We start from the raw sequence: 26158 nt of genomic DNA on the forward strand, positions 1-26158 counted from the left end.
AAAGATGTGGCCAGAGAGAGCCCTCAACATGTTAGCTCTCAGTGGACATTATCTTCTTTTCAGATAACATTGTGCATTCTGATAGGAGAACAAGTTACAACTTTCGGCAATGGAGATTTGAAAAGCAGAGTATCATCAATCAAGCCAATTTGGCCATGCTAGGCTAGTGTACAAGTCTCTCTTCTTCCGCGCATGGTCGTCATTTCTTCTGGAGTTCCTTGACAGCAGTCAAAGCATTCTCGCAGATCTTGCGCATTTCCTCCAGGCGTTTGATCTTGTCGTCGACAGCCTCAAGCTGTTCTTTGGCTTGCTCGATTGCTTGCAGCTGTGTAGATCTTTGTTAGACTTTGTGCTTAGATTCAGGTCATGATCTGATTCTTACCTTTTGGGGAGCAGCGCTATCAACGAGCTGATTCGAAGTCTGAGAGGGTGACTTGGATGCTTCGGTGGTGGGTGCATCACGCTCGGGGACTTGACGTTCTTCACTAACTTTCTTAGCGGTGGTCTGGTTGGAGCGATTCTTCTTGAGCGCGGCCTTGCTGGCCTTCTTCTTAGGCTTAGGCACCATGACCTGATCGAAGTAGATTGTCAGTACATCCAAGATCTCTTGATGCCTGGAACAAGATCTTACTCTGTACGGCGTCAGGTCTGACGACGCGTATGCTGTGGATGGGGAGGAGACAGTGGAAAAGCGACAAGCGAGGATTTCTAAAGCGGTAGAGTCCTCGAGAGAGTGAAAGAGTTGTGTGAAGCCGCTCACAATGGCAGCGGTAGATCGATCTGTGCACAACGAGCAAATTTCATTTCGATATCATTCGTCTCTCTAAAGACGACACTCGACGCTAAAAGGCAACACAAAACCAGTACGGCATGTGGCACAAAAACAAGGAGAAGCAAACACTGGCTTAAGGGAAGTGTGGTATTGGAGTACTTGAACAGAATGTCGTGTTCTTTGTGCTTACAAGATGGAAGGCAGCAAAGAGGACATCCTATGATCTGTTCTACTCCGACGAGAGCTGTTTGCACCTGTTTTCACAAGACACTGTCGATTGAGCAAGCAGTAGAAAACAAGGCTAAACATGCGATAATGCCGAGATGATATGCCTGTTCTGCAACAAGGTAACAGAATTGCAGGACTTGAATAAAAAAAAATAAGAGATGCCGTAGGCAGGAATCGAACCCGCGACCTCCTGATCGTCGAGAAGAGAGTATTAGGTATTTAGGTAAGCGAGTATAAGGGCTTAGGTAAGCGAGTAGGGACTAGGTTACCAGATCAGGTGTGCTACCACTACACCACCACGGCTTTTTTGGGGTTACAGGGGACAAAAAATCTCTAGAATATAAAGGTTGTGGTCACAGTGGCGGGAAGGATGGTGTTTGAGCAAGTTAATTCGGGAAGCCCCTAGCTTGGCTGTCCCGTGATGCGATCGATGCCTGGATTAGCGCGCGATACATTTTCGAGCGCTGACTATCTTGATAACGTCTGAAATAGAGCCATATGTGTGTGTTTGATCTCCTCGTCTCAGGGCTCCTCAACGATTATCCGTACGCCATAACAAATTTGTGGGTCGTGGAGGTCGAAAGGTCATGCCATGAAGCCTGTTTGAGAGTACGATTCGAGATCCCAGCGTCGCCGAAGCAGTCAAGGGGAGCGTTGATGGTCACGAACAAGAGCGTGTGTCTCATGCCGGGCGACAGTTTCGAGGATGAGGCGAGGACACTTTGCTAACCAGCACATCGTACGTCGACTCGAGAGCCGCTGAGAATGGGTCTCCGATCTAGAGACATCATTTGCCAGGTTTAGAGCATGGGTAACTGGTAAAGATGCCCATGATACACTCGGTGCCAGTCTGAGTATGCAATTGGTATGGTCAGAGGGCAGCTGTAACGGGATCATCCTTGGAGAGAGCAGACTGGCAAAGCATAAGAATGGATCGCAAGCTTGTCTAATGGCAGGCGTTGGAGAAGACCAGGAAGTAGCCGAATGTATGGCGCGTTCATGAGGCGGCCGAGACAAATATTTGGATGGTGCTGGCAAAGCGAATTCTGGATTCAGGGATATCTTCCTCTTCATCCTTCATGTTCTGATCTTCATCTTCCGGAGCATCTTCCGGAGGGACAATGTCATCAATGGCGCCAACAGTGCCTGTCTCGATGCGAACGTTGTACTCGACTCTCTGCTGGAACCAGAGAGCCAGACTGAGAGCTTTCGCAATTGCTTTACCAGTAGCCTTGAGGACAATCTCATCTTGATCATGTTTGTTGGCGGCCATGGTGGCAGCTACACGCTCAATGTCTGTGATCTCGTCGTTGGCGTGGGAGTATTTGGGTCTGTTGGAGACTTGATCGGCAGCTGATTGGGCAAGGCGCTTCTCGGCTTGAGCTAGCAGCTTCTGGACACGCTTGACGGCTGACATGAAGGGAGTTTTCATAGAGACATAGACGACTTTGGGGACATCGGCATTGGCATATTGCGAAGTGATTGGAGGGCGTAGCAATGGGCGCTTTTCAACTTTGTAGTCTGCACAGTGTGAGTTGGAATTGGGTGAGTAGAGATTGGAAGTAGGTTTACCTTTTGGCAGACGCGACATCTTGCGAGGCCTCTTAGAGACGCCTTGATCGTTGGCCATGATGTTGATGTGTCAGAGTCGCAATGAAGTCGAGAACATCAAGGTTGTGCAAGGCTCAAAAAGCTGCCGTCCTGCACAGCCACACTTCAGCCACATCGCGAGGCAGCCACAAGACATCGAGCGTGCCTGCTTCTTTCGTCAAAACATCTACCAACGCCTGACTATCCACCAAATATGTTGTTGCGCCACCTGAGACTGCAAGGCATTGTGCCATATGCCAAAGCCGAGGTTTTGCAGCAAGATCTGGTCAGAAAATTTCTAGCCCACAAGGCCTCGCCTGCAACAATCCCTGCTCCAGTTCCAACCATCATCACTGCCCAATTCTCGCCCGTCTATACATGCGGTCGACGTGAAGTCGGCACCGTCTCGGCCGAACAACAGTCTTATCTGAAGGACAATGGCAATGCTGAGTTCTACGAAGCCCTCCGTGGTGGCCAAACCACTTTCCACGGCCCTGGTCAACTTGTTGCATATCCCATTATCGATCTGAAGACACATAATCTGTCGCCAAGGAACTACGTCTGCCTTTTGGAAAAGACTCTGATCAAAACTTGCGCTCATTATGGCATCAAGGCCATGACCACCGAAAATCCTGGAGTTTGGACCACCCCAGACGACAAAATATCCGCATTGGGTGTCCACTTGCGCAGGAACATTACCAGCCACGGTGTTGGCCTCAACATCAACACTGATCTCAAATGGTTCAGCCGTATCGTTGCTTGTGGTCTTGAAGGCAAGCGAACCACCAGTTTTGAGAATGAAGGCGTCCATGGCCAATCTGTTGACAAAGTCGCTGACATTTTTGTCAACCAACTTGCCGAATCCCTCCATGGTATCGAAGGTATCCAAGAAGAGCTCGTGACCCAAGAGGTCGATTAATAGCCGCCTATCAATCTCCACAGCGGGGTTTGAGAAGCTGTAGTTATGGTTTGCTACCGTTGAAGCATACTACCTGTAACAAACTCACTCAAGCTTACTTGGAGCTACTTCTCTTATAGAGCTCCGCACAAACCTCTTTGCTTTTTCTCTGTCATCAAACCATACTCCCGATCCTGGTGTCCCGACTCATTCTCGGATCAGCAATATCCATCGGCAACAACATTTTCTTACCTGCTTGCTTACACTTCCGTGCCGCCGTCATGACTCTCGCCTCACTGAAGCGTCATTTGTCGCGAGCTCTTGCTCATCACGATGTAGAAGCCAGTGGTGCTGACTCGGCGAGCCCAAAAAAAATAGCTAAGGCAGACAAACAACTGCAACATGACCGCCAATCCAGCACCAAGGCATCAATATATCAGCACTCTCCGACACATTCCGGACATACACTCCACAATCCCGAGCACGCATCGACAGATCTATCAGCTGATGTGATGGTCCATGTCATGACTGTAGGCGACAGTATTATCACCATCGAGTCGCAACGGGAGGACGACCAGGTAGAGCAACCAGCAGCTAAGCGCAGAAGGAGAACGCTCGGGATTCGCAGGGTCAAGACAGCTCCTGCGGCCAGCCGGACAGTTCCCCTTCATGGGTCTGTGACCACTATCGAGTCGGTTTCGAAAAGCAACCGCCTTCGGGCTTGGTCTTACCCGCTGTCCAACTTCAAAGACAATCTAATCCGACGCATGCGCCGAGGCACCGAGCCCAAGGAGGCTCGCAACGAAACTCGCAGAGGCAAGATCTCCTGTGAGCTAAATTCTGAACGTCAGTCCTCTGCTGATGTTGATGGTGCACAAAGTCCATCACAAGAACCATACTTCCTGATGTCCGGAGCGTACCAGGGTTCTTTATCGCATGTGAACCTTGCTACAGATGAGATGGCTATCTCACCGCGGACCTCGATCGATCTAGGCAATAGACCTCCTGCTTGGATGCGACCAGATGGTTCTCCGACAAATCCTGCCACAGAGTTGAGCAGCCGCAATGGGGACCAAGACAAGCGTAAAGATTCGCATTTCCATGGTGTTTTGCAGATCAAAGAGCAAACATCTGCAGAGATGGAAGGAAATACTAGAGAACTAACGCCGGATGAGCACCAACGTAAAAGCTCCATATTCCTGCTACGCCCGATTTACTGGATTAGGCAACATTACGCCTCTTCCCCTGTTCGTTCCTTGTCAGCTTCGTCGTCTTCTTCTGACTCGCCGTTGTCGTCCCCTGTCATGCCACCCGCTTGTCCGCCTCGCCGGATACAAGAGATGTACACGTCTCAGGCACATCCCGCTATTAGCAGGTTATTTAAAGCTTCCAGTTGCGACGAGCTGTATAGCGGATCGCAACTCCATCTACCTCCAGGCTTCGAAATACCTGCTGAAGGTCAAGCCGGACCAGTCGATTGGGTGCACCGCGGTTGGGAAGAGCATTATCGTCGCTCGGCCGAATCAGCACACCAAGCCTGCCACTCTTTGACCGCTGCCCGTAGCCTCCCTGCCAGAAACGAGGTCTTTCAACGCTATAATGTCGTATCTGCATGCCACGGATCACAATGCGTCCAAACTCAACGAGTGCAGTCGATACCATATTCCACAGAACACATCAGCCAAGCTTGGGATTTTGCAGTGGATGGTAAGGGAAAGGGTCGCAGGTGTGTGGAAGATGTTGGCGCAGAGGACTGGAGAGGCAGACGCGACGTCAGACAAAACGCCGGTGCAGGACACCAGAGACAGAGGCGTAGAAGAAGCAAAGGAGCATGTGTGACTACTGTCACACTAGGCGAATGCAACTTCGCGAAAGAATTGGAGCAGAGTGCGGAGCAGAGTGTTGCATGAGATGTCATAGACTAGACTAAGACTGTCACGATATCGCAACATGGCTTCCTCCCATCCCGATTTTCAAGGATAATAGAACCTGATAAACTGCACAAGTTGTGATTTAGAGTTCAAGCCTAGTCATCGAGATAGCCGTCAAAGAAGCATCTCTGTGGAAACCACATTCTTTCCCAAAGATTTGTGTCTTTCTTCAGCTTTCACAGTGACAGTTCTGAGCACGCGGAGAGATTGAAGCTGTCTCAACAGACACATCCAAAACAAACATTTGTATCGTACTCAAACCATGACTCGTCTCAACCCACCACTACCTCCCAACAATCTCCTTCCACTGACTGCACACCTTCCCCTTCCATCCTCCCAACTTCCTTCTCTATTTCCTCCTGACTCATCTTTCCAGTTTTCTTCTGTGTTGCCTCCTTGCATAAATGCTACCTGGCGTGGATGCTCGCCTTCCAACCAGCGGAAAATACATGTGTAGCAGAATACATAGCCAGTCTGTGATGCCGTGGGTGTTTGAATAGGCGAGAGACAAATTGGACAAGCGGAGCCTGTGGCAGGAGGAACGGTGAAAATAGGTAGGTTTGTTGTTGCAGAGATCGGCGGTTTGATCTTGTCTTTATCGTCCTTTTCTTCCTTCTCTTTGTCCGAGGACTTTTCGTCATCAGTAGTTGCGAACGTCACACCAGACTTGGAAGGTGTAGTCGGAGTTGCAGCAGGTGTCTTTGGTATTCCTGAGATGGTGGGAGCAGGAAGCTCAAGTCCTTCAGCTGCTTTTCGAGACAATTGTCTCGCGAAATCTGAGGCGTGCCACCATTCCAGGAACTTCAGTGCGAAGATTGAGGTTGGGAGGAGGATTTTTAGACTGGAAAGTAAGCGTGGGTAGACCGTGTGCGTCAAGGTCCTAGGGCTGAACAGAGATTGCGAAGTCGATGGTTTAGCGCCAGGTGTAGGAGCAGCAGGAGCAGCAGCTGCGGCAATGGCTTGATAATCTGCTTGATTCATGCGTCGTATCCTCGTTCCAATAAGCCAGAAGAAGGGATTATGGTATTTGGAAGTGTCGAAGAGGTAAGCCAGGTTGAATGCCAGCAAAGCAAAGTAATACGCAGCATTCACGCTTGGGTATACTTTGCTCAAGAACCACTTGTAGTAGTGGAAGATGCGTTGTCTATACGTCGCATTCTCAGGCAAAGCATCTCCTCTGAAAGCCGGGCCTAGGATGTTTGCCGAAGCAGCATGAATATCATAATGCTCATCCAACTTCCTCTTTGTGTATGGCAACATGACCATAACAGCCAAATTCTTCCACACATCTTGATTCCTTAGCTTTAACGTCTCGCGGACCTGTTCGGGAGCTCCCAGAGCAGCTCTAGGGATCTCATGGCCTTTGGTGAGGAGTACTCTTTCTCGTTTCAGACCGTAGAAGTTTTCTGTGAAGCCGCCGCCATAGGTGCGAAGGTAGTGGCGTTCTACCAGTAGGGAAAGAAAGGCGTAGAGTTCGTCGAAGGAGTTTAGGATGCGGAGGAGGTAGCGAGGGTAGCGGTGGGTTGCGATGGCGAGGAGGTAGCGTAGAGATGGTGGGATGAGAGCGCCCAGCTGTTGTTCCGAGAGCAGTTCTGGAGGGCAAGTTAGTTCATGCGATACTTGATGGTGATTGCGACAGGGGGTGGTGGTATACCGAAGAGCGATGGCTTTTGCTCGTCGAGCCCGCTTTGCAGATTGGTCATGAACTCCATGATGGCTGTGATCCTTTCCTCATCCTACTCTTCTCCTGTTCAAGGTGGCTTCGCGAAAGCAGTTGTGTAGTTCCGAGTGTTCATGTTTCCGTTCACATGCTGTTGGTGACGCGAAGGGTCCAAGTCCGGGGAATGCTCCAAAGAGCCGAGGTGGATCGTTCTTGGCAGTCCCCCTCGCCGAACCATGTCTCGAGTGCCACCCTGTCACTCTTTTCGACTGCCTCACATGGAACAAGAGGAAAACATGATGTGAAATAAGTGATACAAATGGAATTGAATCTCATTAGATGTCTTGATATTGATCGCCCTCGTTCCCCGTAAGTATCCTCAAAAAAGAAAAAGTTCATAGCCTTCGTCGCATCGCTTACGCTGCGTTCCGCCATGTCTGGCATCTGATTCCTCCAATATACATCATCTTCCCCAAAATCCCTCAACCCTTCCTCAGTAGAGCAGAATGTATCCTCAGGTCCTTGTCCATTCAATCTTCATCATCGTCGTCATCTTCATCATCCTCTCTCAGCTTCTTCAAAGATTTGATCGTTCCGACCTTGATCGAGCAGAGCAGCTTGAAGAGGTCGTTCAGAGGGTTCTGCTCCGATCTTTCCTCTCTGTTCAAGAAGGGAAAGGCGTCCCATGTTGGTCCGTAAAGTTGGTTACTCTGTTCACCTTCATGAAGATTACGGTCAAAGATGAGCCCAGGAAATCGGGCTAGAACCTTCATCACAGCTTTGATGTATGCGGTTTGCTGTTGCTGTGCCTTCTTGGCTCCGGCGAGGTCTTCGAAACTGTCAGATTTGATGTTGCTGAGCTGGAACAACTCCTCGAATGATGCGTGCCATTTGATATAGGGGCGGAGTTCGGCTTTGAGTCTGAACACATTCTTCTGTTTGCCAGGTAGGGGTCCGTTAAGGTGGAATTGACTTTTGGGTGTGAAACTGGCCCAGAGATCGCGCTTCTCCTTCTGATGTTCGAATATACCCACGAACACTCGATGGTCGTCCTTGAGCAAACGCAAGTACCATGGATAGAACTCCATGAAATAGAACATGGGCCAGTTGAGCGCCTGATCACCATCACGAAGCTGAGCCTCTTGGACGACCCACTCAACCTCTTCGACTGTGGGGACCACTTCGTGCTCTTTGACCAGAGCTGTCAAGACCTCTTCTTGAGCTGTGTCAAGACCGTAGTGGTGCACGAGTACCTTCACACTTTGAGTGATCTCTGATTCGCTGTACCTGAACCTCTTCGCTGGGCGCTCCTCCTGCAAAGGAATCTCCCCGCCACGTTTGACGGGGGGAATGTTTGCGTTGTGTCCGCTGTTGGAAGGCAATGAGAAGTATTCGTGAATCTCAATGCTCATTTTGATTTCGGAAGCCAAGGCGAACTTGTTGGATAGCTGGATCTCCATGCTGAAGATTGGGTATAGTTGATGAACACGTTGCTAAGTTAAGAGCCAACCTTGGTAGCTGGTGGATGACTGAGAACTGTTTTGAGTTGATAGGTATTCTCAACTCGGGAGTCAAGATGTTGACAGCTTCATAGTCAGTAACGGGGAGACGTTGTCGAAGCGTTGATAGCTTACTTTGGTAATTCTTTCGTATTCAGGTTCTTGTGTCGTTGATACCAGAGACTTGAATTCTTGACAGAGACCGTCAACTCTGCTGGTTACTTAAGGTAGTTGGGATTGCAAGAGATGTGATCGTTGGAGAGTGGTTATGGAGACGATTTGGATGGAACTAGGAGTGTTGAGTTGTCATCCGGAAAGGTTTAAATAGATGAGCAAAGAGAGGTCGTGGAGGAAGGAGTAGAGGGGGGCAAGTGCTGGGGAGTAAGTGAATGAATAGAGTGAAGTGGTTCAAAGACGGCCATTATATCAGGTCGATGACCCTGCTCTCTCTATCGTACTCCTTCTGTCTGCCCGTGTTTGAGGGGCTGTGATGTCGCAATGCACGATAGTTTCCACGAAAGGGAGCTGTCCATTGAAAGACTCCACGAGAGCATATCTCACTGGCCAGACTTCTGTTCAAGAAATGGTTCTGTCTTTTTACAGATTGACAATACCAGGATTCACCGTCGGGGGAGTAAACACTGGCGGCCAAATGGATAGAAGAATCAGATGAAGGAATGTCTGGTAAGCTCTCACACATCAGCAAAATCGATAAGAACAAAATGCAATTTTTCGTCTGCAAAGGAAAAGACAAAGGTATCTTGAGAAAGCAAGAAACGCTCGGTCGCTGATGAAAATGTCTAACGCCATGCACAAATGTATACCCGTCCCGTCATCAACAGCATAAGCAACGTCTAGCAGCTTTGATCATTTCAATCCTCGTCAAAGATCTGGAATGTGTTCGTCAGAATCGTATCCAAAACTCTCGCCTGCAGACTAGCGTCGGCAATCTGTGGTCCAGTATGTGAGCCCATCAACGATGGTGCGAAACAGATTGCCAGGTTCGAAGTCGACATGCGGTTCTTGGCGTAATGCTCCTGGACGCGGTTGAGATGGAGGACCAAAGCTCGGAGAGTAGCATAGTTGGGGTCAGGCAGCTCATTAATTACCGAGTGAACAGCGTCGCGACGTGTCGTATCGTCCTCGATGCGGGCGGCATCGATGAAGCTGTTGTACGAACGACGTGTCAAAAGAGGGTCGGGAAGTTCGCGGAAGAACTGTTTGAGAAGGCCGGCTACGCTGTTAACATCGTGGTAGAAGGATGCTGGGTTGCGGAAGTCGACGACTTGGGAATCGTGGTCGAAGAGAGCCTTGATCTGTTGGACATGGCTGGCTGTACCACTGAGACGATAGATACCCTCGACATCAAGACCAAAAAGATCAACGGCCTGCATGCATTGGTAGACAATCATGGGAACAGCCGTCTGATCTCTGTTGTACAACTCGTCCAAGCTGACGCCAAAGACAGGCTTGAGAGGAGGAGGTAGAGCAGTTGCGACAGGACCAGGAGACAAGGAACGTGATTGAGAAGAGAAGCTCTGCTGAGCACCCATACCACCTGGCGTCACAGGAGAGTAGGGAGCGCTGGTGCCCTGTGTCGAGGTAGAGAAGCCACGAGGTGCTCCTGGGCTGGTAGGGTAGGGCGCAGTATTATATTGCTGAGGCGGATCAGTGGGGTAAGGAGGATTGCCAGGGTTACCGTAGGAAGGCTGAGATGGATATTGCGTCGTGGGTGGAAGGGCTGGTCCTGGTGGTGTGGAATAGGTAGGCTGCTGTGTTGGCACGCTTGTCGTCGGTGTTTCAGGTAGCGCTGGTCCTGGCAGCGTCGACGAAGGCTGTCGACTGGCTGGAGTAGGAGTTTGCTGCTTTGGCCTGAGAGTTGGGTGTTGTTCGTATTTGATCTCAGAGATTCTGCTGGGAACCTTCGAGATGTGACCACTCATGTAGTTGTCAAAGTCAGCCTTGTTGTCGATTTCGAGGACAATATCGCGAAGACTGTGTTGGACGGGAGCTGAGGGGTCGTTAGGAGGAAGCGGGCTGAGAGCGATGCCGTTGCCTAGGAGAAGTTTCTCGTTGAACGAGGCAAACTTCTGGAGCTGCAAAGCGAGACCCGAGTCGCATTCGTTGATCAGCTCTTGCAGAGCTTTGACAGCCTGAGGTCGAGCAGTCTTGATGAGTTCCTCTCTCTGCGCCTTTGCTGCCTGGACCTTTGCTTGGTAATCTGAATCTGCAACCTGAAGCTTGCGAAGGAGATCTTCCTCGTGCTGAGGAGCACTCTTCATGCCTTTTAGACCGATTCGTCTTGAGCTCTTTGCGTCGCCAGTACGGGCGCGGTCGTAGTCTTCTGCCAGGCCGTCATACTTTGACTTTGCCTTTTCCATAGCAGACTCGGCGTCGGTAGCACGTTTCTCAGCATTCAGGCCTTCGTGCTTCCAGTGTTTCCTCCCCTTTTCCATGTTGAGTGACAGCTCGTTGAGATCTTCATGCATCTGGTGCAGGGCTAGAGAGAATTGCATTCCATTGTCGGCGATTCGGTCGTGCAGGCGCATAGCCTCATCGAGCTTGGTAACATAGGAGCCCTGTCTCGACTCCTTGGAGTGAATGTTGTCGGTGGTTGATTTGACCAGACGTCGCAAACCCTTAGCATGATCCTCTTCCACTGCACCGCGTTTCTTCAGAAAATCGGAAAAGTCCTAGGGTAGTTGTTCAGTAGGGCGCTTAGGGCAGGGAGTGAAAGTATTGGGCGTACGCGCGAAGATGCAATGCTTTGCTTAAGACGGTTCAAGAGAGTGTTGATTCCAATCTACATAAGTCAGTCGACAGTCGAGTGGTTCGCGATGCGACAAACGGACATCTGAGTACATGACATTGTCAACATGATTGGACACGGGCGCTGTTGATGTGACGGACGCTGTGGGCGCGAGAGTCGGTGCATCGAGTGAGGCGCCATTCGTGTCGCCGTTGGTCGCGAGATCGCTGTCTCTCGGAAGGTCAGACGACATGGTGGACTTTTGTGTATCAAGCAGCGAAGCCTGAGACAGACAGGAGTGATCAATGGTATTGTTATAAACGGTAGATGGACACGATTCGCTTGGCACGCGCGCGTTCGCATGCGAAAGCTGGGGGCTTGGACCGCGCACTGTCGCTGGGCAGTCGTCATGGGTTCGTCGTTCGATCCAGAGCGTCTCTCGATCTTCAGCTCCATGTGCATCGCTTTTCGCATCAACAAACACTGCTGTCCTTCTGTACCAACCACACGAACCTCACAATCAAAACCATGTCTGACGCGCAACCCCCTCTTACTTGGGAAACATCAACCCACACTCAGCCTCAACTGGCTACCTCTTTACCCTCTGAAGTCGTCAACTGCCTGGAGAATGCTCGCTACGTTCGTCCACCTCACCCTGATGCTTGTTCTACATTAAGTACTGACCCTGACGACAGCTTCATCTGGCAACCTGCACAGAGCTGCAACCGCATGTTGCCCTCATGAACTACACCTACCTTGCCTCACATCCCTTCGCCAACTCTGCCTCGCAAATGCCGGCCGGTCCCGTGATCATCATGACTTCGAACCCTGCCTCGCGCAAGACTGTCAACCTCACCGCAAATCCAAACGTCTCGCTCCTTGTACACGATTGGGTCTCGCATAGACCTGCTACCAACAACAGAAACTCGTCACCCGAAGGCCGTAGAGCTCCTGGCCGTAGCTCCCTAGCTGCCCTGCTTATGGGCATGAATACAACTCAGATGGGCTCAATCAGTGCCACCATTAACGGTACTGCTGTCGTCTTGCCGGTCGGATCAGAAGAAGAGAAGTGGTGCAAGCTACAGCATCTAGAGAACAACACTTTTGAGAGGGAGGATGCATCACAGAACGTTCTAAGCCGCTCAACGAGCAACCCTGAGGAAGAAGAGGCCAACAGACAGTCCTTCTTGCAGGACGAGGAGATAAGAGTAGTCGTTGTCAGGATAAGAGAAGGCAGAATCGCAGACTGGAAGGGAGGTGTCAAGGACTGGGTTCTTGCTCCTACTACCGAGGGTGCTGGCAACCTCGTCAATGGTCTATGAGTAGACGATACTGAGCTGGCAGGGCTCCCATAATCAATATACTGTTAATACCTCTCCGTTCGCCAACGACTGCTGCAGTATAGCTATAAAAATGCAGAATACTTTCGTGAAGAACGTGGTCTCCACTGAGAGAGGCCAACTCTAGGCTATCTCGATGGGCAGGCTCAAGATCAGAATACTACTGTGCATTTCTATAGCCTATTATAGTCCTGTTCGACAGGAAGGGAACATGTCGATCAAAGAAGGGTCTCGAGATTCAAGTCACGTGAGATTAGCGCATCTTGGCGCTCGGGCTGCCCCTCGCGCAGCCCTCTCAACCCTCTTTTGAACTTCACAACATCGCAACTTCTCACGCAACACTCTCCACTCAACCAACAGACGCCAGTCCACCCAGAACTCTCACCAGACACCCACTCAACACACTTTTTTTTCCTTCAACCCTTCCCCGGAAAGAGAACAGCAACTGCGTTTTATGTCCGCCTCGATCGAAAACCTCAAGTCCTTCGGTATGTCGCCGCAAACCCCCCACTACGTCAGGCCCAGACCGACTTTCTCCCCGCCTTGACTCGCTCGCTCGCACATTCTTCGCTCTCACCCAAGGCCCATGCGGTGGTTGTTCTTCTGAGCATCCATCTCCTTCATGTGTGAAAGCAAGCTGAAGCGCCGACCGACGCCGCCACCACGCTTGGGCACCACTCGCTAACTCGCGTGACTCGAACAGACCCCTTCGCCGAAGCCGATGAAGACACCGGAGAGATAAAGCAGTCGAACCAGAGCAGCTACATCCACATTCGTATCCAGCGTACGTGTCGCCTTGTTTTTCAATCATCTGACCGCCTTGGCACTAAGCGCTGGTCTGGTTACACATAAAAAAAGGCGGGGTTGCTGACATAACTTGTACATCACAGAGCGCAATGGACGCAAGACCTTGACCACTGTTCAGGGACTCCCCAAGAAGTTCGATCAGAAGAAGATTCTCAAGGTCATCAAGAAGGCCTTTGCTTGCAATGGCACCATCGTGAGCGACACCGAGATGGGTGAAGTCATCCAACTCCAGGGTGATCAGAGAAAAGATGTTCAGGAATTCTTGTGTGACAAGAAGGAGGGCCTGGGTCTTGATGCCAAGACCATCAAGGTGAGTTGTCTTGTTCAACTGCTCGTCGCTGTCATGTACTAACCGCTACACCAGGTCCACGGTTTCTAAACGTCCAACAACCGCGCCATGCACCCTCGTCGGGTACGAGAGACCAGCCGATGGATTATCACGACGTTTGTTCCTCTTCGAATCGTCAACAAGGCGCCCATTGCCACGATCCACACGGCTTTTTTTCTACGACCCTTACGAACTTCACTAGACATGATATTTGCTACCGCCAACATCATCACCTTTTGACATCATGGCGCGGATACATTGGCGTTGCTAAAGATACCCAACCTGTCTCTACTGCTGCAGCAATCTTTCTCACGATTGCTCGACGTCTTTTCCTATACTTTTTCGGTCGAGTCTTTCTCTTCTACTGCCTTTGCTATGCTCGTTAGGCGAGAGGATATTGCTTTATGAAATATGGAAATGCCCAGTATTGCTTCTACAAACATTCTTCCTCCCTGTGATGTTGTCCTAAACATAAGCTAAGCATGTTCATGATCAAAATAACCTCCGTGTCATTCGTTCTCTTGCGTGTTGAATAATAAAAGGTCCGAATCGAGATGTTGCTATGTTACAATGCAGTGTATTTTGTCAATATCGTACAAATGTCGTCGCTCAAGCCTCTATGATGATTTCAGAGCCTCCTCAGGATCAGACTCTTTAGTAGTGCCCCAAACCATCCAAGGACCCATCTTTCCCCTCTTACACAACCTCTGCACAACAAGATACTCAGTAACAGGCCTAGGCGCCGCCGAACTGCCCTCCTCAGCAACCTCGACAGTCTTGTTTCCCTGCTTGACCCTCTTCGTCTTTTTCAAACTCTGATAACTCTGCATCCTCACACAAACCTGTTGGATAGTGGTTTGTTTCGTCTTATCCTTGTTGTCCTCAAAACTCAGGGGCATGTATTTGTGAGACACGATTTTAGGCTCTGACACCCAAGAGTGCAATGTCCAAGAAACACCGGTATTGGGGCCTCGTGCTAGGATCCTTTGTTCGAGGGAGGTGTAGATGTTTTCGCAGAGTTTGGGGGCTATGGGGGAGAGGTTTCCTGCGGCAAAGGCGGTGTACATTTCCGTGTAGAGGGATTTTGCGATTGAAGGGATGGACGAGGTTTGGAAGTCTGCGCGGGGTTTTACGTGGAAGAAACCCATGTAGTGGCGGCTGTATAACACGGATTAGCTTCGACACGGGGAACAAGGACAGAGAAGAAGGCGATACTCACGCAAAAACCTCCTTAATCCTCGTCCAAGCACGATGTTTCTCCAACGCAAACCTCGCACCGAACTCTGAAGTCAGAGAAGGCAACCGCGAAGCAGTAGGCATGATAAAAGTGCCAGGGATCAAGCCCAGATCGTTGGGCATCTGATCGATATTCTTGAGTTGGTCTCTCTTCATAACTTCAAAAGACTTTTGGGAGGGCTGTTTCATGCCCATTTGCTGTGGGGCAAAGGACCTTGCCTTGCGGACGCCGGCATAGCTGGGAGAGGTGTTGCTGAAGGCGCGTGTGGTGTTGGGTTGTCGCAAGTGGGGTTGAGAGAGGTAGGGCGAGAGGAGGGTAGTGAGCGGTGTGTTGCTGGATTGTTGCAGCAATAGGCGCTGCACTGGCGTGCGTGTTGACATTTTGATTGCGTGTGGCGTGTGTGAATGTGCCACCGGTATAGATGTTTCTTGGTGGAGCAAATGTCAAATGTTGGAGGAGCGGCGAGCACGGGCCTTTCGGGAGTGATGGCCGCTGGAAGTATATAGTTATACCACGACTGCCAGCTTCCTATCTTCAACTACACATGCTTGATCTTCTATGATCTATAAAAATGCACAATGGAAAGATCTACAAGCATGCTGTCCGTTGAGAGGTTAATCAGTCAAGCTCTTCCTTTGGATAATCACTGGACTCAGAAAATATTTTGCATTTTGACAAGCTATACCAGAGACTCGTTCGTCTGCGAGAGTATCGTCTGAGTATGCCCACCTGCATACAAGGGAAGTTCAGAGGTATGTGGAGCCTGCTAGTCAGTCTCATCTTGACCTTACCACTGCAGCCAACCGAGTCTACGTCTTGTCACAAGAACATTACCGTCGCGTCAGCGGATTTGAAGATGGTCGTGTCATTAAAGACGTAAAGTAGTCAAGCTACGTAAGGTCCTGCCCAAGTGTGTTCATCCTCGAGTCATCTCTCAATGTCAAGTTATGACTGCTTTTCGATTCCGTCGTCGCTGTTTTCAAGTATCTGCAGAGCGATCCATCCGCCAAGTACATCAGGTTTTGATCGTCCCCTTGAGTCTCATTTCCTCATCTTGACCCATCTACCAAGTGCGAGTACGAACAACCATCAACCATTCTTCTTCTCCAGTTTCCTCTGCAGTTTCCTCTGCAGTCTCCTCTCCAGTCTCCTCTCCAGTCTCCTCTCCAGTCTCCTCTCCAGTCTCCTCTCCAGTCTCCTCTCCAGTCTCCTCTCTAGTCTCCTCTTCATCCTCGGAAATCTCGTAATCTTCAGGCTTGGCAGGGTCACAAATATCCTCTGCCGAACCTCCTGTGAGGTACTTCTGCAGCAGCTCAGCGAAAACAGCATCCTGGCCGGGCTGGGACTGCAAAATCTTCATGACACCACCGATGCGAAGATTGAAAGCGGTCTCGCATCTCTCAACACGATCGCGAATCTCAAGCCAGCCTTCAGCAGCTCTAGCATTGGCTGCAACGGCCCATTCGCGAAGTGGCTCAAGGTCGATGATTGGGACCACTTGGTCGTTTTCGATCTTGTAACCCTTGGACTTGAGCTCAGCTTCGACTTTTTGCATTCTAGGTCTGAGCTCATCGAGCTGGGCGTCAAGCTCCTTTTGTTCAATCTCCAATGCGGCTATCTTCTCGACGGCGCCGCGGGTCTCCTCTTGGAGCTGACGCTCAAGCTTGTCGAGCTCTTCCTTGGAAAGGGTCTTCAGGTCGACAGTCTCAAGGTCGGCAGTCTCAAGGTTGACAGTCTCAAGGTCGACAGTCTCGGGTTCGGACTTGGAGGGCGATTCCATGTTTGGACTTGGGCTAATGACCGGGTTCTCGACTGTGAAGATGTCAGACTGGGCTTGGAAATCTTGATTGGTATTTACGAACTCTCTTCGCTTGGGCTGCTCATGTTGTTATGATTCTTGACTGTATTGCTCGATTCGGTGGCCGCGAAAGACGATGTTGACAAGCCGGAGACGTTGGTCTATGCAAGTCAGCTGAAGATCTTGACTGCGCAGTCATAAAAGACAAACTTGGTGTGCTTATGCTCCAAGTGTGTCTGGAGAAGAGACACGGGATGTTCGGGAGAGGAAAGTAGGAGGAAGAGAAAAGGCTGGCACAGAGTCGCTTTTTGAAGAATGCGAGGACGGAAAAATGAGAGTAAAAGTGAAAGTAAAAGTGGAAGTAGAAGTGAAAGTAAAAACGTAGTGAACGAGTTGAGCGTTGTGATAATCGTTGTTCATTTTGCTTGGATATTGCAATTACCGCTACCAAGTCAAATTCATGTCTTCTTTGCCTCCATATTCGCTTTGAAACCATTACCGTCCATCCCAAAGAAACAAACTTGCCAAAGAAGCGAGTGTGTGGACAAAGCAGAACTCCTTCGCCTGCCAGAATCATCCCAGGATATCATGCGCTCGAAATTCGAAGTAAAGACGCCTCAAAAACAGTAAGCAGGGACAAAAGAAACAAGGACGCGCGATATTCAAGACACTACAAAGCAATGCCTCGGGGACTACCCAAAACACGTTCGGCCTTGCTAGTGCTCATCGTGCGAGGTCTCTCGGGCATCTCGTCGTACACTCGTGATGCGTGCCTAGAAGCGCTGACAGCACGAGATCTGCTCGTGAGAGTTGGTGAGACAGTGCGGCCTTCTTTAGGAACAGCAGAGATTGGAGTGACTCCACCAGAAACTCGAACACGAGGTGCAGTGTTACGCTTGAGCCGGCTAGTGCGCCAGTTTTCGTACCATTTCTCACGGGAAGTAGCACGGAGATCAGAACGCCAATCGCCAAAGACGCATTCGCGAAGACGGACGTAGTCGCAATGAGCAGGATTGCAAGGGTCTGCCTCGCCCCATGGGAACACGCGTGTCAAAGCACCTGGCGAGTTGTGCGAATCCGGACTCAAGATGGAGAATGGAAGGAACAGCTCTTCGGGTGCAGGGGTGCAAGAGTCGGCACGCTTGGAGGAGACTGGACCCAGCAAAGCTCTCGACGACTTTCTAACCGGCGGGAAGGAGGTGTCCATAGTGTCGCTGTCTTCAGAGTTGACATGCTCGGTGGCCTTGCGGGGAGGTGAACGGATGGCAGGTTGGAGCTCGGACTCGGAACTCGAAAAGTCACCCTCGAGAGCCTCGGAGTCATGAGACTCATCTTCTTCCTCATCGTCCAAGTTCAGAGCCTCTAGCGGGTCGAGCTTTGCGTGCTTAACGTTGGACCAGACCATACGCTTGAGATGAGCCATGTGGGCGACAGTAACAGTGTCAGCTTTGGCGATTATAGGGATGACGGTTGTCTTTCCTTCGAGTGCTCTTATGACATCGAGATCCAGCGACTCGTCTTCAGCACCTGAAGGCTTCTTAACCGATGAGGGGTCTGCAGAGTGCATGGTAGAATCCAGGCGAGTCGGATCGAGTAACAGGAGAACGCAGTGAATATGAGTATCCTTGACTCCAGGTGTGCGTACAACTCTCGACTCCTGAGTGAACGTGTCCTCGAACTTGGACTCGATGAAGGCGGCCAGATCGCGAAGCTGAAGGTCGATGATGCTCTTTTCCAGACCCTGAGAATCCCAAAGAGTGAGACCGATGCGTTCTCCTTCAACATCAGTCTCAATGTATGTTGGCTCGAAAGGAGAGTCGATCAGCGTGTGAGGTGGTGGTGTGTGACCGCGTGTCTGCTTGTGCGGTGGTAGGGCCAATGCGGTCTTGAGGAACTCGACGAACGATGTCTTTCCTGAACCTTTAGCGCCTGCGATGAGGATGCTATCAAACATGTCAGTCATCGTAGGCAGAAGAAAGCGAAGGAGGATGGATGTCATACTTGAAAGCCTCAGGCTCCTTTCTGCGGCGCATTCTGCGAGGAGAATGCATGTTGGCTGAGATGCTGGGAGCATAAGTCTCTCTGCCTCGGCTGACGATGCTCTCGGTGCGAGGCAGAGAATCGGGCATGGCAGGTAATGGAACGCCGTAAGGGTTGGGGGCGTTCAGACTGCCGCTCGAGGACATTGATGGCATAGAAGAGTAAGAGGTGCTGGCCTGCTTGGGACGAGAGAAGTTGGCTGGAGGAGGAGGGCGAGGATAGTCGTAACCTCTTCCAGAGACGATTGCGATGGAATCAGGGCGTGCGCCTTCGATCGGCTCCATGTTAGGAAGCGTAGGCAAAGTCGGAGGCGAGTGTGACACAACCGGCATCTGTTGCTCTTGACGACGGCGCTCCTCCTGGTCACGGAGTTTCTTGTTGCGTAGCATCTTGCGTCCTGATGGGCTGCGAGTAACAGGGACTTCGCGAGATTTTGAACGAGTGAGGAAGGAAAAGCTACCACGGCGTCGGGATGGTGACTGCCCTTGCTCTGTGTTTGGATGTTCGTCACTTTCTGAGCCACTCAAGGCAGTCGCTTCCTGCACTGCGTCAATTGGTGAGACTGCCGCGCCGACTGCAATTGAAGTCATAGTTGATAATCGTTTTGGCGGTTTTGCCGGTACTGGTCTTGATGGTACGAAATCTAGTGTTTCGTCCATGGACATGGAAGACATTGATGCCACCGACATATCTTTAGGGCTAAGGTGCGGATAAGAAATAAGAAGGTCAGACTTACGGTCGCGTACATAAGCCGAGAGGCGCGTCTTTCTATATGTTGACTTTCCTCAGGTAGATAGCTCGTCTAGTGGAGACACCGGTAGATCTGACGTATAAGACGCTAGTTTTCACGATAAAACCCTCGAGGATCCCCACGAAAGAAGAGCTGAGATGCAGGGTCGAGGCCGAATTGGTGTACGGAAGTGGGGAGTTTCCAAGTTTTTGCGGCTGCCAACCTCCTGAGTGCTGCAGATGTGGTTGATTTGGCGACCACCACGAGGTGCGCTGCCATCATTTTATCACCCATCACAACCTTGGTGAGACTGCTCAAACATGGCCATGAAACACCACAACAAGTCCACAACATCCCTCACTCAATTTATTCGTGGTATAGGGCTGAAGCTTAGAGTGAAACCAAACCGTGCCGCTCCCGCGTGGGCTCAAGCTCGACCCGATTTTCTGGGGGGCGTTCTGCAACTCGGACCCGACCACTGGAATCTCCTTGGTTGTTCCACCTGTTTGTTCTGCAGCCCAACCAACGATAAGACTTCCTTGCTGGCCACCTTTTCGTTTCTCTTTCCTTGCCTTTGTCACCATCGCAACAATGATTGTCTGCTCATACTCATTGACACCCTTGATTGATGTTTTACCGGACCAGGTTCGATACTCCGAGAGGATGCAGGAAGCTTTATTGCTTGCCGGATTTCGTCCACCCTCTATCTACCAAACTCTGGAGCCTCACGCGGCAATATGATTGTAATTCAGCCATGGGATTGCACATCTCTCTGAAATTGAAGATCAGCTCAAAGCGAGCAGTCGTCCATTGCCCTCTTTTTGGAGATGTATCTCGTCATGACAGATTGGTGCTTTCAATTGTCCTGTTCACCGCAGCGTGGGATGGTTGTACCGCATCCTGTTTGCCCCACCCATGACGGTATCCAGATCAACTCATACTATCAACACTTTGTGCAGATTGTCAAAACACGCCTCCGCTTCCAACCAGAGATGTTTCATATGGAAGCTGTCGTAATCTTTGTTTTCAATGGACACTGTCATTGTTTAAGAAAGAAATGTGCCCTTCTACAGATGTCGCTAGGGTTGAGAAAGAGAAGAGATGATCGCTCATGAAAGATGAAAGTACCATACATGCATGCTGTAAAATCTGTGAACCTCATATCCTCAGTCTGAGAATGACTGTCGCGTGTCAAACGCGAATTCGATCGCCTTACTATTCCGGTCGAGGTCTTTTAGCACCATGGGGATTGCCACCAGGCGACATGCTGCCACCCGATGAGTTGCCGTTCGCTGCACCTCCGTTGCCGAAGAAGCCTGGGTTGAAGTGTCCTCCTTGCGTGTTGTTGCCAAAACCTCCTGGAAGAAGTCAGAATGAGCTGATTGTTTGCGTGTTGTCGCACTTACCCATGTTCATGTTACCCATACCCATGGCACCCATAGCTCCCATGTTGTTCATGTTGCCCATGTTATTCATACCCATTCCCATGCCCATGTTCATGTTAGGCATCATCATTCCCCCTCGGCCGCGGTTGTTTTGGAAACCTCCACGCATGTTGCCGCCCATCATGCCGCCTCGGTTGTTGAAGCCTCCCATACCATTGTTGAAGCCACCCATCATATTGTTGTTGAAGTTGCCTCCCATCGCTCCTCCATTGAACCCGCCCATCATGTTCATCTGGGGGTTGTTGAAGCCACCGCGACCCATACCAGCCATGTTCATGCCAGTGTTCATGTTGTTCATACCGCCACGGTTGTAGCCACCGCGACCGCCACGGAAACCTCCACCAGACTGGAAGGCAGGTCCATTGTTGTACGCACCCGGGGCGACCACCTTGTTGCGTTGTGGTGCATCCTTCGGCGAAGTCTTGAAAGGATTGTAATCAGGTCGTACGTAGATGCAAGTGTGTTTCTTGACATATTGCTGGTCTGCGCCGAAACTGTCGACACGATGTTTGAGTGCCGTTGCTGCCTGCGGCGACGCAAGCTCAACAAAGGCTTCTCTGATTCACGCTATCAGCTTCGCAACTTTGCGTCAAGGCACAAGGAGGAACTCACCCTTTGCTTTTTCCGTTCACCTTATGTTCGTTGAAGGTGACCTCTTTGAGTTCGTCTTCGCAACCGCATTGATTGGCCCAGCCTCTGATATCATCTTCACTGATCCACCATTGGAGCTCTCCTAGCCTCAAAGCAGATGTAGCTCCCGGATCCACTTCACGATTGTCTTCTCCCTCTTTGCGTTTGGTACCTTGTTCTGTGGGTGCTTGTTTCGGGGCGTTGTATTGGTCGGTCGATGAACCGGTAGTGCTGAGAATTTGTTGCTGTTCTTGAAGGCCACTAGACTCTGTACCACCGTGACTCTTTTCATATTGTGCTTTCATCTCGTCGGGATCACCCTCCAGTTTGAGATCATTGTCTATTGGAGGTTCCGTCTCGGGTTCGTTAGGCTGCTGGCCATAGTTGGTGCCGTCGAGACCTGGGTCATAGTCGGTGCCCTGTTGCTTCTGATCTTCCTCGGGCTGAGGCTCGGGCTTGAGATCTTGCTCATCATCACCGTAGATGTCAATGTCGAAGTTGTCGTCGTCAGCCATTGCGAAGGATGCGTCTTTTCAAGCAAGCGTTATGGACCGGATGTTCGTAGGTCGGAAGCAGTTCAAAGCAAGCTCACCACCTCGTGCTTTGGTCTGAAGACAATCAGTCAGCAGGAGAAAGCAGGTGAAGAATAAAGAATCAGAGATCTGCAGATGAGGCAGAAGTCAACCCCCAACGACCAGTCACGTCGTTCAGGTGAAGTCCGATCACTTTGGCCTGCGCCTCTGGCCGTTCGTTCGACATTGTCGTTTACTCGACGAACGGACAATGAGCTAAGTGACCGGTCGTTGTGAAGCCAGGCAAGGGACAGGTTGATAATTGATGGCAACCATATAATGACGGTGACTGCTACGCGTTGATACGTACATGTTAACAGGCTTCAGCAATAGCGTGACAGAAAGTATGTGAGACAGAGCTCTTTTCCCCACTGTGAGGGTACAGGAATAGAAAAAGAAGAAGTGTCAAAACGATAAGTTGTTCCCTCCGAAGGTCGGCAGAGCGATACAAGAAGTCGGATGAAGAAGAGAACGCTGCGCGTCAAGGCCTTGTCCGTGTATACAAGATGCTTCCCAAGCGATTGATGTCCTTGACTCTTTCCGCAACTCCTAGTATCCTTCTCTCTTATTCAGCGACACAAAATACACCGTCTGGTTGTCTGTTAGCTGTGTAGGCGCCGCGCTTGATGGTGAAGCCTTGATGGGGCTCAAGGTCGATGCGATAGTGATGGCTACGTTCGGTTCAACAGCGATAGAGGACACGCCGCAGAGTAGTTCAGCCGTTTCGAAACTTGCAACAGACTTTGGCTGTGACTCGAGATGATGGAGATGTGAATGGTGGAAGGCAGAGTGTCCCTTGATCTCAGCCTCGTCGTGCCTTCGACCGGCTGTTTGCTCTGTTTGTTCCCCATGTGACGCAGCCTCGGCATTTGGTTGATCATCACTCTCTCAAACAATTATAATCAACCACCAGATCAACGAAACTCATTTGAGAATTCGAGTCTTCAGAATCACAATGTCTGACTCGAACTCGAAACAAACACAGTCCACCGATGCACCGACTGAATTTAAAGAAGATGGCGTCTACGTTGCTCTCACTCACGATACACTTGACGCCGTTGCTATAATGAATAAAGTTCGAAGTCCGAAAGCTGGAGCTATCGTCCTGTTCGCTGGTACGCCATAGATCTAGTATGATACTTGAATATAAGTCTAACATATATCAAGGAACTACTCGGGATAACTTTGGAGACAAGCCTGTTGTGCATCTGGCTTACGAAGCATATGCTCCGCTTGCCATCAGGACCATGACCAAGATTGCACGCGAGATCAAGGAGAAGCACGGCTTGAATGGCATAGCAATGATTCATCGTCTTGGAGTTGTGCCCATCGCAGAAGAGAGCATCCTGATTTCAGTATCGTCGCCGCACCGGCAAGCTGCATGGCGGGCAGGCGAGGAAGCACTCGAACTGACTAAGGAGAAAGTTGAAGTCTGGAAGCTCGAGGAGTTCGGTGGTGAGGAGGGTGGTGTATGGAGGGCCAACAGAGATGGCCAGGCAGGCGTGAAAATCAGCGGTTGAGCCGGAGCCTGTGTTGAGTTGAGGGAGTTGTTAATGTACAGATTTTAATACAGGTCATGACACATGAGACAGTGAGCGTCTGGAAGGGGGAGTGGCACCGTTAATGATCGGTCGACAGAGCGTGGCGGGTCCAGAGAAGACAAGACGGGCAAGACACTGTGAGCAAAGTACGCCTTCTCGCAACTTTGACTTGGTCGAGAATATTGGCAGATCAATTCTCCAGACCTTCCTTGGGCTTCTGAAGTTTGGCGAGTCTCTCTTCCTCCTTTGCTGCCATGGCAGCCACAAGACTAGCAAGACCTTCAGCCATGCCCTTGTTGTCACCGCCTTCTTTCTTCTCTAGGAATTCCTTGACCATTTTCTCCATCTCTTCATCTTGTTCAGACTCTCCCAAAGCGGTTCGTTCAAAGCCCCAGGCTTTTCTGAACTTGGTGCGCATGTCGTCGGTGTCGGTAACGTCCAGAGCGTACATCATGAAGCCAGTACCCATCATAGCTGCGCTGGTGACATTTGCAGTGGCTAGAGCAAAAGCCTGAGCAGCTTCAACGCCACCGTTTACATTCTTGGGCTGAAAGTTGGAAGGAGTGAATTGCTTGGGAGCGTCGGCGAGCAATTTCCGGGCGACAGTTCTGCGCGTGATGAAAAGACTCAGTCCAAAGAAGGTGGCGCCGGCGAAGAAAAGTGACAACTGTCTGACTGCGCGCGCCCGCGGGTTGGTACGCATCTTTTCCCGGAGTTCATCGTCAACTGAGAGGAGGCCGTTCTGTTTCGGACTTTGGCTCGGGCGTTGGCTGATGGCTGGTGGAAAAGGTTGCGGTTGTGACTGTGGCACCGATGTGCTCATATTCTTGTCTTCTGCCTTGTCATCTCCGCCAGCGTATTGTGTTAATAGATTCGAGAGAATGCCCATATTGTATCCTGATGATGCGAACCAAAAAGAAAGAGCAATCCACCTTGATCGTTGTTGCCTTCTCCGCAAATCTTGCCGCCAGGACCCAGAGGCCTGTGCACTTCCGCGACCACTTCCTTCCTTCAGCTTGAGATATCTAGGTTTCGCATTTCTACAACTTATCCGGTCTTACTAACTTACACAAGAGAGGATGATTTTCATAAGCCGCGTCTATGCCAACTCATACTGCTGCTGTTCCCCAGCTTGCGAGATTCTCGACTAGACCACCAATGCCTTCATTGTCCATGAAAGCCTTCATGTCTGTTTTTAGCCTATGCAATGTATGACTGACGTCAAGCCATTACCTTGTACAGGGGACTTGCTTTTGGTCTTTCTCATTGCTTTCACCTCAACCCTGTCATGGGCTTCAGTCCGAGATTTTACTAATACCGACGCACGTTACATCGATAGAGACAAGTTGCCGATCTTCTCGATTTGCATGGCCAGATACCGTACCTGAGTGCTTCCGTGTCAAAGGAACAACCGCATTATCCTTGCTAGGTCTTACTGGATATGCACCCCACATGGCGCGTGAGGCTGTACTAAACATCTCCACTTCTCTACAACCTCATCTGCTGCCTCGCCATTCGTGTCAGCGACAGCCTTGCCCATCAACCTTGATGTACTCTCTGGCTTGTTATCCACATGACCACTCGTCTGATCAGTTGTCCGATCGTGACACAAATTAAACAAACTCTCCGAGACGAGCGTGGTAGTATCTACATGATCTGTTGACGATGCATTGTTGACGAGTGAGCACGGTACCACGGCATGATTTGCAGGAACGCTTTCGTCTGCCGATTGAAACTTCTTGTTTAAGCTCTGGACCGAGACTTTGTACAAAGAGACACTGACTATGTCGAGATTCCAGTAACTTTCGAATTGTGTCTTCCGTCTCTCCGAATACGAACCTAGTCAAGGGCCACCGATGATGGCCTGTACTACCGAGTAGTCAAACAAAAAGCAGCTACAGTCCTGCCTGACCACTTTCTAAATCCGTCTGGTACTTTGCAGAGTGAGCCAATCGACAGCATACCATGCTCATGTGGCTCTGCTATGTACCTTTTCCTCATCTGCAGCTGCGTCGGTCAGCTCAATAGCGCATCCTCTGCCCGACACCGTTATGCATAATGGCAAAGACAATGTCTGTCGGGGTGTCCCTGGCATCTCCCTGAGGCGGTATATCACCACTTCGGCGTCATCTACACATTTCTCGATATACTCACGGTCTGCAGCCTGTACAGATGCAATTGGTCAGCTCAATAGTTTCTCTGTCTGTCCGGATCGGGCGTCGAGCTCCACTTGGACATCAACCAACATGGTTGCAAACCGGACAGGTTGACGAACGCGATCGTGCCTCCAAGGTATAAAAAGGCTCATGTTCTCCTCTCATTGAACTCGACCTCATCCAAACAGAAGCAGCATCAACACAGCA

At 50.5% G+C, this 26158-nt stretch overlaps 15 protein-coding genes across 15 annotated transcripts; 5 read left to right on the forward strand and 10 right to left on the reverse strand.

Annotated features, from left to right (window-relative positions):
* Positions 1 to 199: 199 nt before the first annotated feature.
* Positions 200 to 568, reverse strand: M437DRAFT_80758 (uncharacterized protein; the record flags this gene model as incomplete). Its single annotated transcript, XM_041027413.1, has 2 exons — positions 200 to 325; positions 383 to 568. 2 exons carry the CDS (start codon positions 566 to 568, stop codon positions 200 to 202), a joined length of 312 nt encoding a protein of 103 aa, XP_040883284.1.
* A 1429-nt stretch (positions 569 to 1997) lies between these two features.
* On the reverse strand, positions 1998 to 2630 carry M437DRAFT_39356 (uncharacterized protein; the record flags this gene model as incomplete). Its single annotated transcript, XM_041019994.1, has 2 exons — positions 1998 to 2521; positions 2573 to 2630. The coding sequence occupies 2 exons, from the start codon at positions 2628 to 2630 to the stop codon at positions 1998 to 2000; spliced, it is 582 nt and encodes a 193-aa protein (XP_040883285.1).
* Positions 2631 to 2804: 174 nt separating this feature from the next.
* M437DRAFT_71864 (lipoyltransferase) lies at positions 2805 to 3509 on the forward strand (the record flags this gene model as incomplete). The annotated part of the gene is made up of 1 exon (XM_041025747.1): positions 2805 to 3509. The coding sequence occupies one exon, from the start codon at positions 2805 to 2807 to the stop codon at positions 3507 to 3509; it is 705 nt and encodes a 234-aa protein (XP_040883286.1).
* A 260-nt stretch (positions 3510 to 3769) lies between these two features.
* M437DRAFT_71865 (uncharacterized protein) lies at positions 3770 to 5398 on the forward strand (the record flags this gene model as incomplete). The annotated part of the gene is made up of 1 exon (XM_041025748.1): positions 3770 to 5398. One exon carries the CDS (start codon positions 3770 to 3772, stop codon positions 5396 to 5398), a length of 1629 nt encoding a protein of 542 aa, XP_040883287.1.
* Positions 5399 to 5674: 276 nt separating this feature from the next.
* Positions 5675 to 7131, reverse strand: M437DRAFT_71866 (uncharacterized protein; the record flags this gene model as incomplete). Its single annotated transcript, XM_041025749.1, has 2 exons — positions 5675 to 7011; positions 7074 to 7131. 2 exons carry the CDS (start codon positions 7129 to 7131, stop codon positions 5675 to 5677), a joined length of 1395 nt encoding a protein of 464 aa, XP_040883288.1.
* Positions 7132 to 7609: 478 nt separating this feature from the next.
* Positions 7610 to 8539, reverse strand: M437DRAFT_62486 (uncharacterized protein; the record flags this gene model as incomplete). Its single annotated transcript, XM_041024090.1, has 1 exon — positions 7610 to 8539. One exon carries the CDS (start codon positions 8537 to 8539, stop codon positions 7610 to 7612), a length of 930 nt encoding a protein of 309 aa, XP_040883289.1.
* A 911-nt stretch (positions 8540 to 9450) lies between these two features.
* Positions 9451 to 11381, reverse strand: M437DRAFT_39264 (RhoGAP-domain-containing protein; the record flags this gene model as incomplete). Its single annotated transcript, XM_041019979.1, has 2 exons — positions 9451 to 11271; positions 11328 to 11381. Coding segments are annotated over 2 exons (1875 nt in total), but the record flags the coding sequence as incomplete, so codon positions are not given.
* Positions 11382 to 11855: 474 nt separating this feature from the next.
* On the forward strand, positions 11856 to 12649 carry M437DRAFT_80765 (uncharacterized protein; the record flags this gene model as incomplete). Its single annotated transcript, XM_041027414.1, has 2 exons — positions 11856 to 11966; positions 12023 to 12649. 2 exons carry the CDS (start codon positions 11856 to 11858, stop codon positions 12647 to 12649), a joined length of 738 nt encoding a protein of 245 aa, XP_040883291.1.
* Positions 12650 to 13121: 472 nt separating this feature from the next.
* M437DRAFT_80766 (putative translation initiation factor SUI1) lies at positions 13122 to 13853 on the forward strand (the record flags this gene model as incomplete). The annotated part of the gene is made up of 4 exons (XM_041027415.1): positions 13122 to 13155; positions 13371 to 13451; positions 13558 to 13784; positions 13839 to 13853. 4 exons carry the CDS (start codon positions 13122 to 13124, stop codon positions 13851 to 13853), a joined length of 357 nt encoding a protein of 118 aa, XP_040883292.1.
* A 566-nt stretch (positions 13854 to 14419) lies between these two features.
* M437DRAFT_80767 (uncharacterized protein) lies at positions 14420 to 15419 on the reverse strand (the record flags this gene model as incomplete). The annotated part of the gene is made up of 2 exons (XM_041027416.1): positions 14420 to 14960; positions 15022 to 15419. The coding sequence occupies 2 exons, from the start codon at positions 15417 to 15419 to the stop codon at positions 14420 to 14422; spliced, it is 939 nt and encodes a 312-aa protein (XP_040883293.1).
* Positions 15420 to 16102: 683 nt separating this feature from the next.
* Positions 16103 to 16923, reverse strand: M437DRAFT_62490 (uncharacterized protein; the record flags this gene model as incomplete). The annotated part of the gene is made up of 2 exons (XM_041024091.1): positions 16103 to 16851; positions 16902 to 16923. The coding sequence occupies 2 exons, from the start codon at positions 16921 to 16923 to the stop codon at positions 16103 to 16105; spliced, it is 771 nt and encodes a 256-aa protein (XP_040883294.1).
* Positions 16924 to 17729: 806 nt separating this feature from the next.
* M437DRAFT_17905 (uncharacterized protein) lies at positions 17730 to 19266 on the reverse strand (the record flags this gene model as incomplete). Its single annotated transcript, XM_041018923.1, has 2 exons — positions 17730 to 18780; positions 18839 to 19266. Coding segments are annotated over 2 exons (1479 nt in total), but the record flags the coding sequence as incomplete, so codon positions are not given.
* A 1556-nt stretch (positions 19267 to 20822) lies between these two features.
* M437DRAFT_71872 (uncharacterized protein) lies at positions 20823 to 22197 on the reverse strand (the record flags this gene model as incomplete). The annotated part of the gene is made up of 3 exons (XM_041025750.1): positions 20823 to 20965; positions 21014 to 21609; positions 21665 to 22197. The coding sequence occupies 3 exons, from the start codon at positions 22195 to 22197 to the stop codon at positions 20823 to 20825; spliced, it is 1272 nt and encodes a 423-aa protein (XP_040883296.1).
* Positions 22198 to 23209: 1012 nt separating this feature from the next.
* On the forward strand, positions 23210 to 23774 carry M437DRAFT_71873 (Molybdopterin biosynthesis MoaE; the record flags this gene model as incomplete). Its single annotated transcript, XM_041025751.1, has 2 exons — positions 23210 to 23369; positions 23422 to 23774. The coding sequence occupies 2 exons, from the start codon at positions 23210 to 23212 to the stop codon at positions 23772 to 23774; spliced, it is 513 nt and encodes a 170-aa protein (XP_040883297.1).
* A 211-nt stretch (positions 23775 to 23985) lies between these two features.
* On the reverse strand, positions 23986 to 24684 carry M437DRAFT_62494 (uncharacterized protein; the record flags this gene model as incomplete). The annotated part of the gene is made up of 1 exon (XM_041024092.1): positions 23986 to 24684. One exon carries the CDS (start codon positions 24682 to 24684, stop codon positions 23986 to 23988), a length of 699 nt encoding a protein of 232 aa, XP_040883298.1.
* Positions 24685 to 26158: the final 1474 nt, after the last annotated feature.

Source organism: Aureobasidium melanogenum, assembly GCF_000721775.1.
Source record: "Aureobasidium melanogenum CBS 110374 unplaced genomic scaffold scaffold_2, whole genome shotgun sequence".
NCBI classification, from domain to species: domain Eukaryota; kingdom Fungi; phylum Ascomycota; class Dothideomycetes; order Dothideales; family Saccotheciaceae; genus Aureobasidium; species Aureobasidium melanogenum.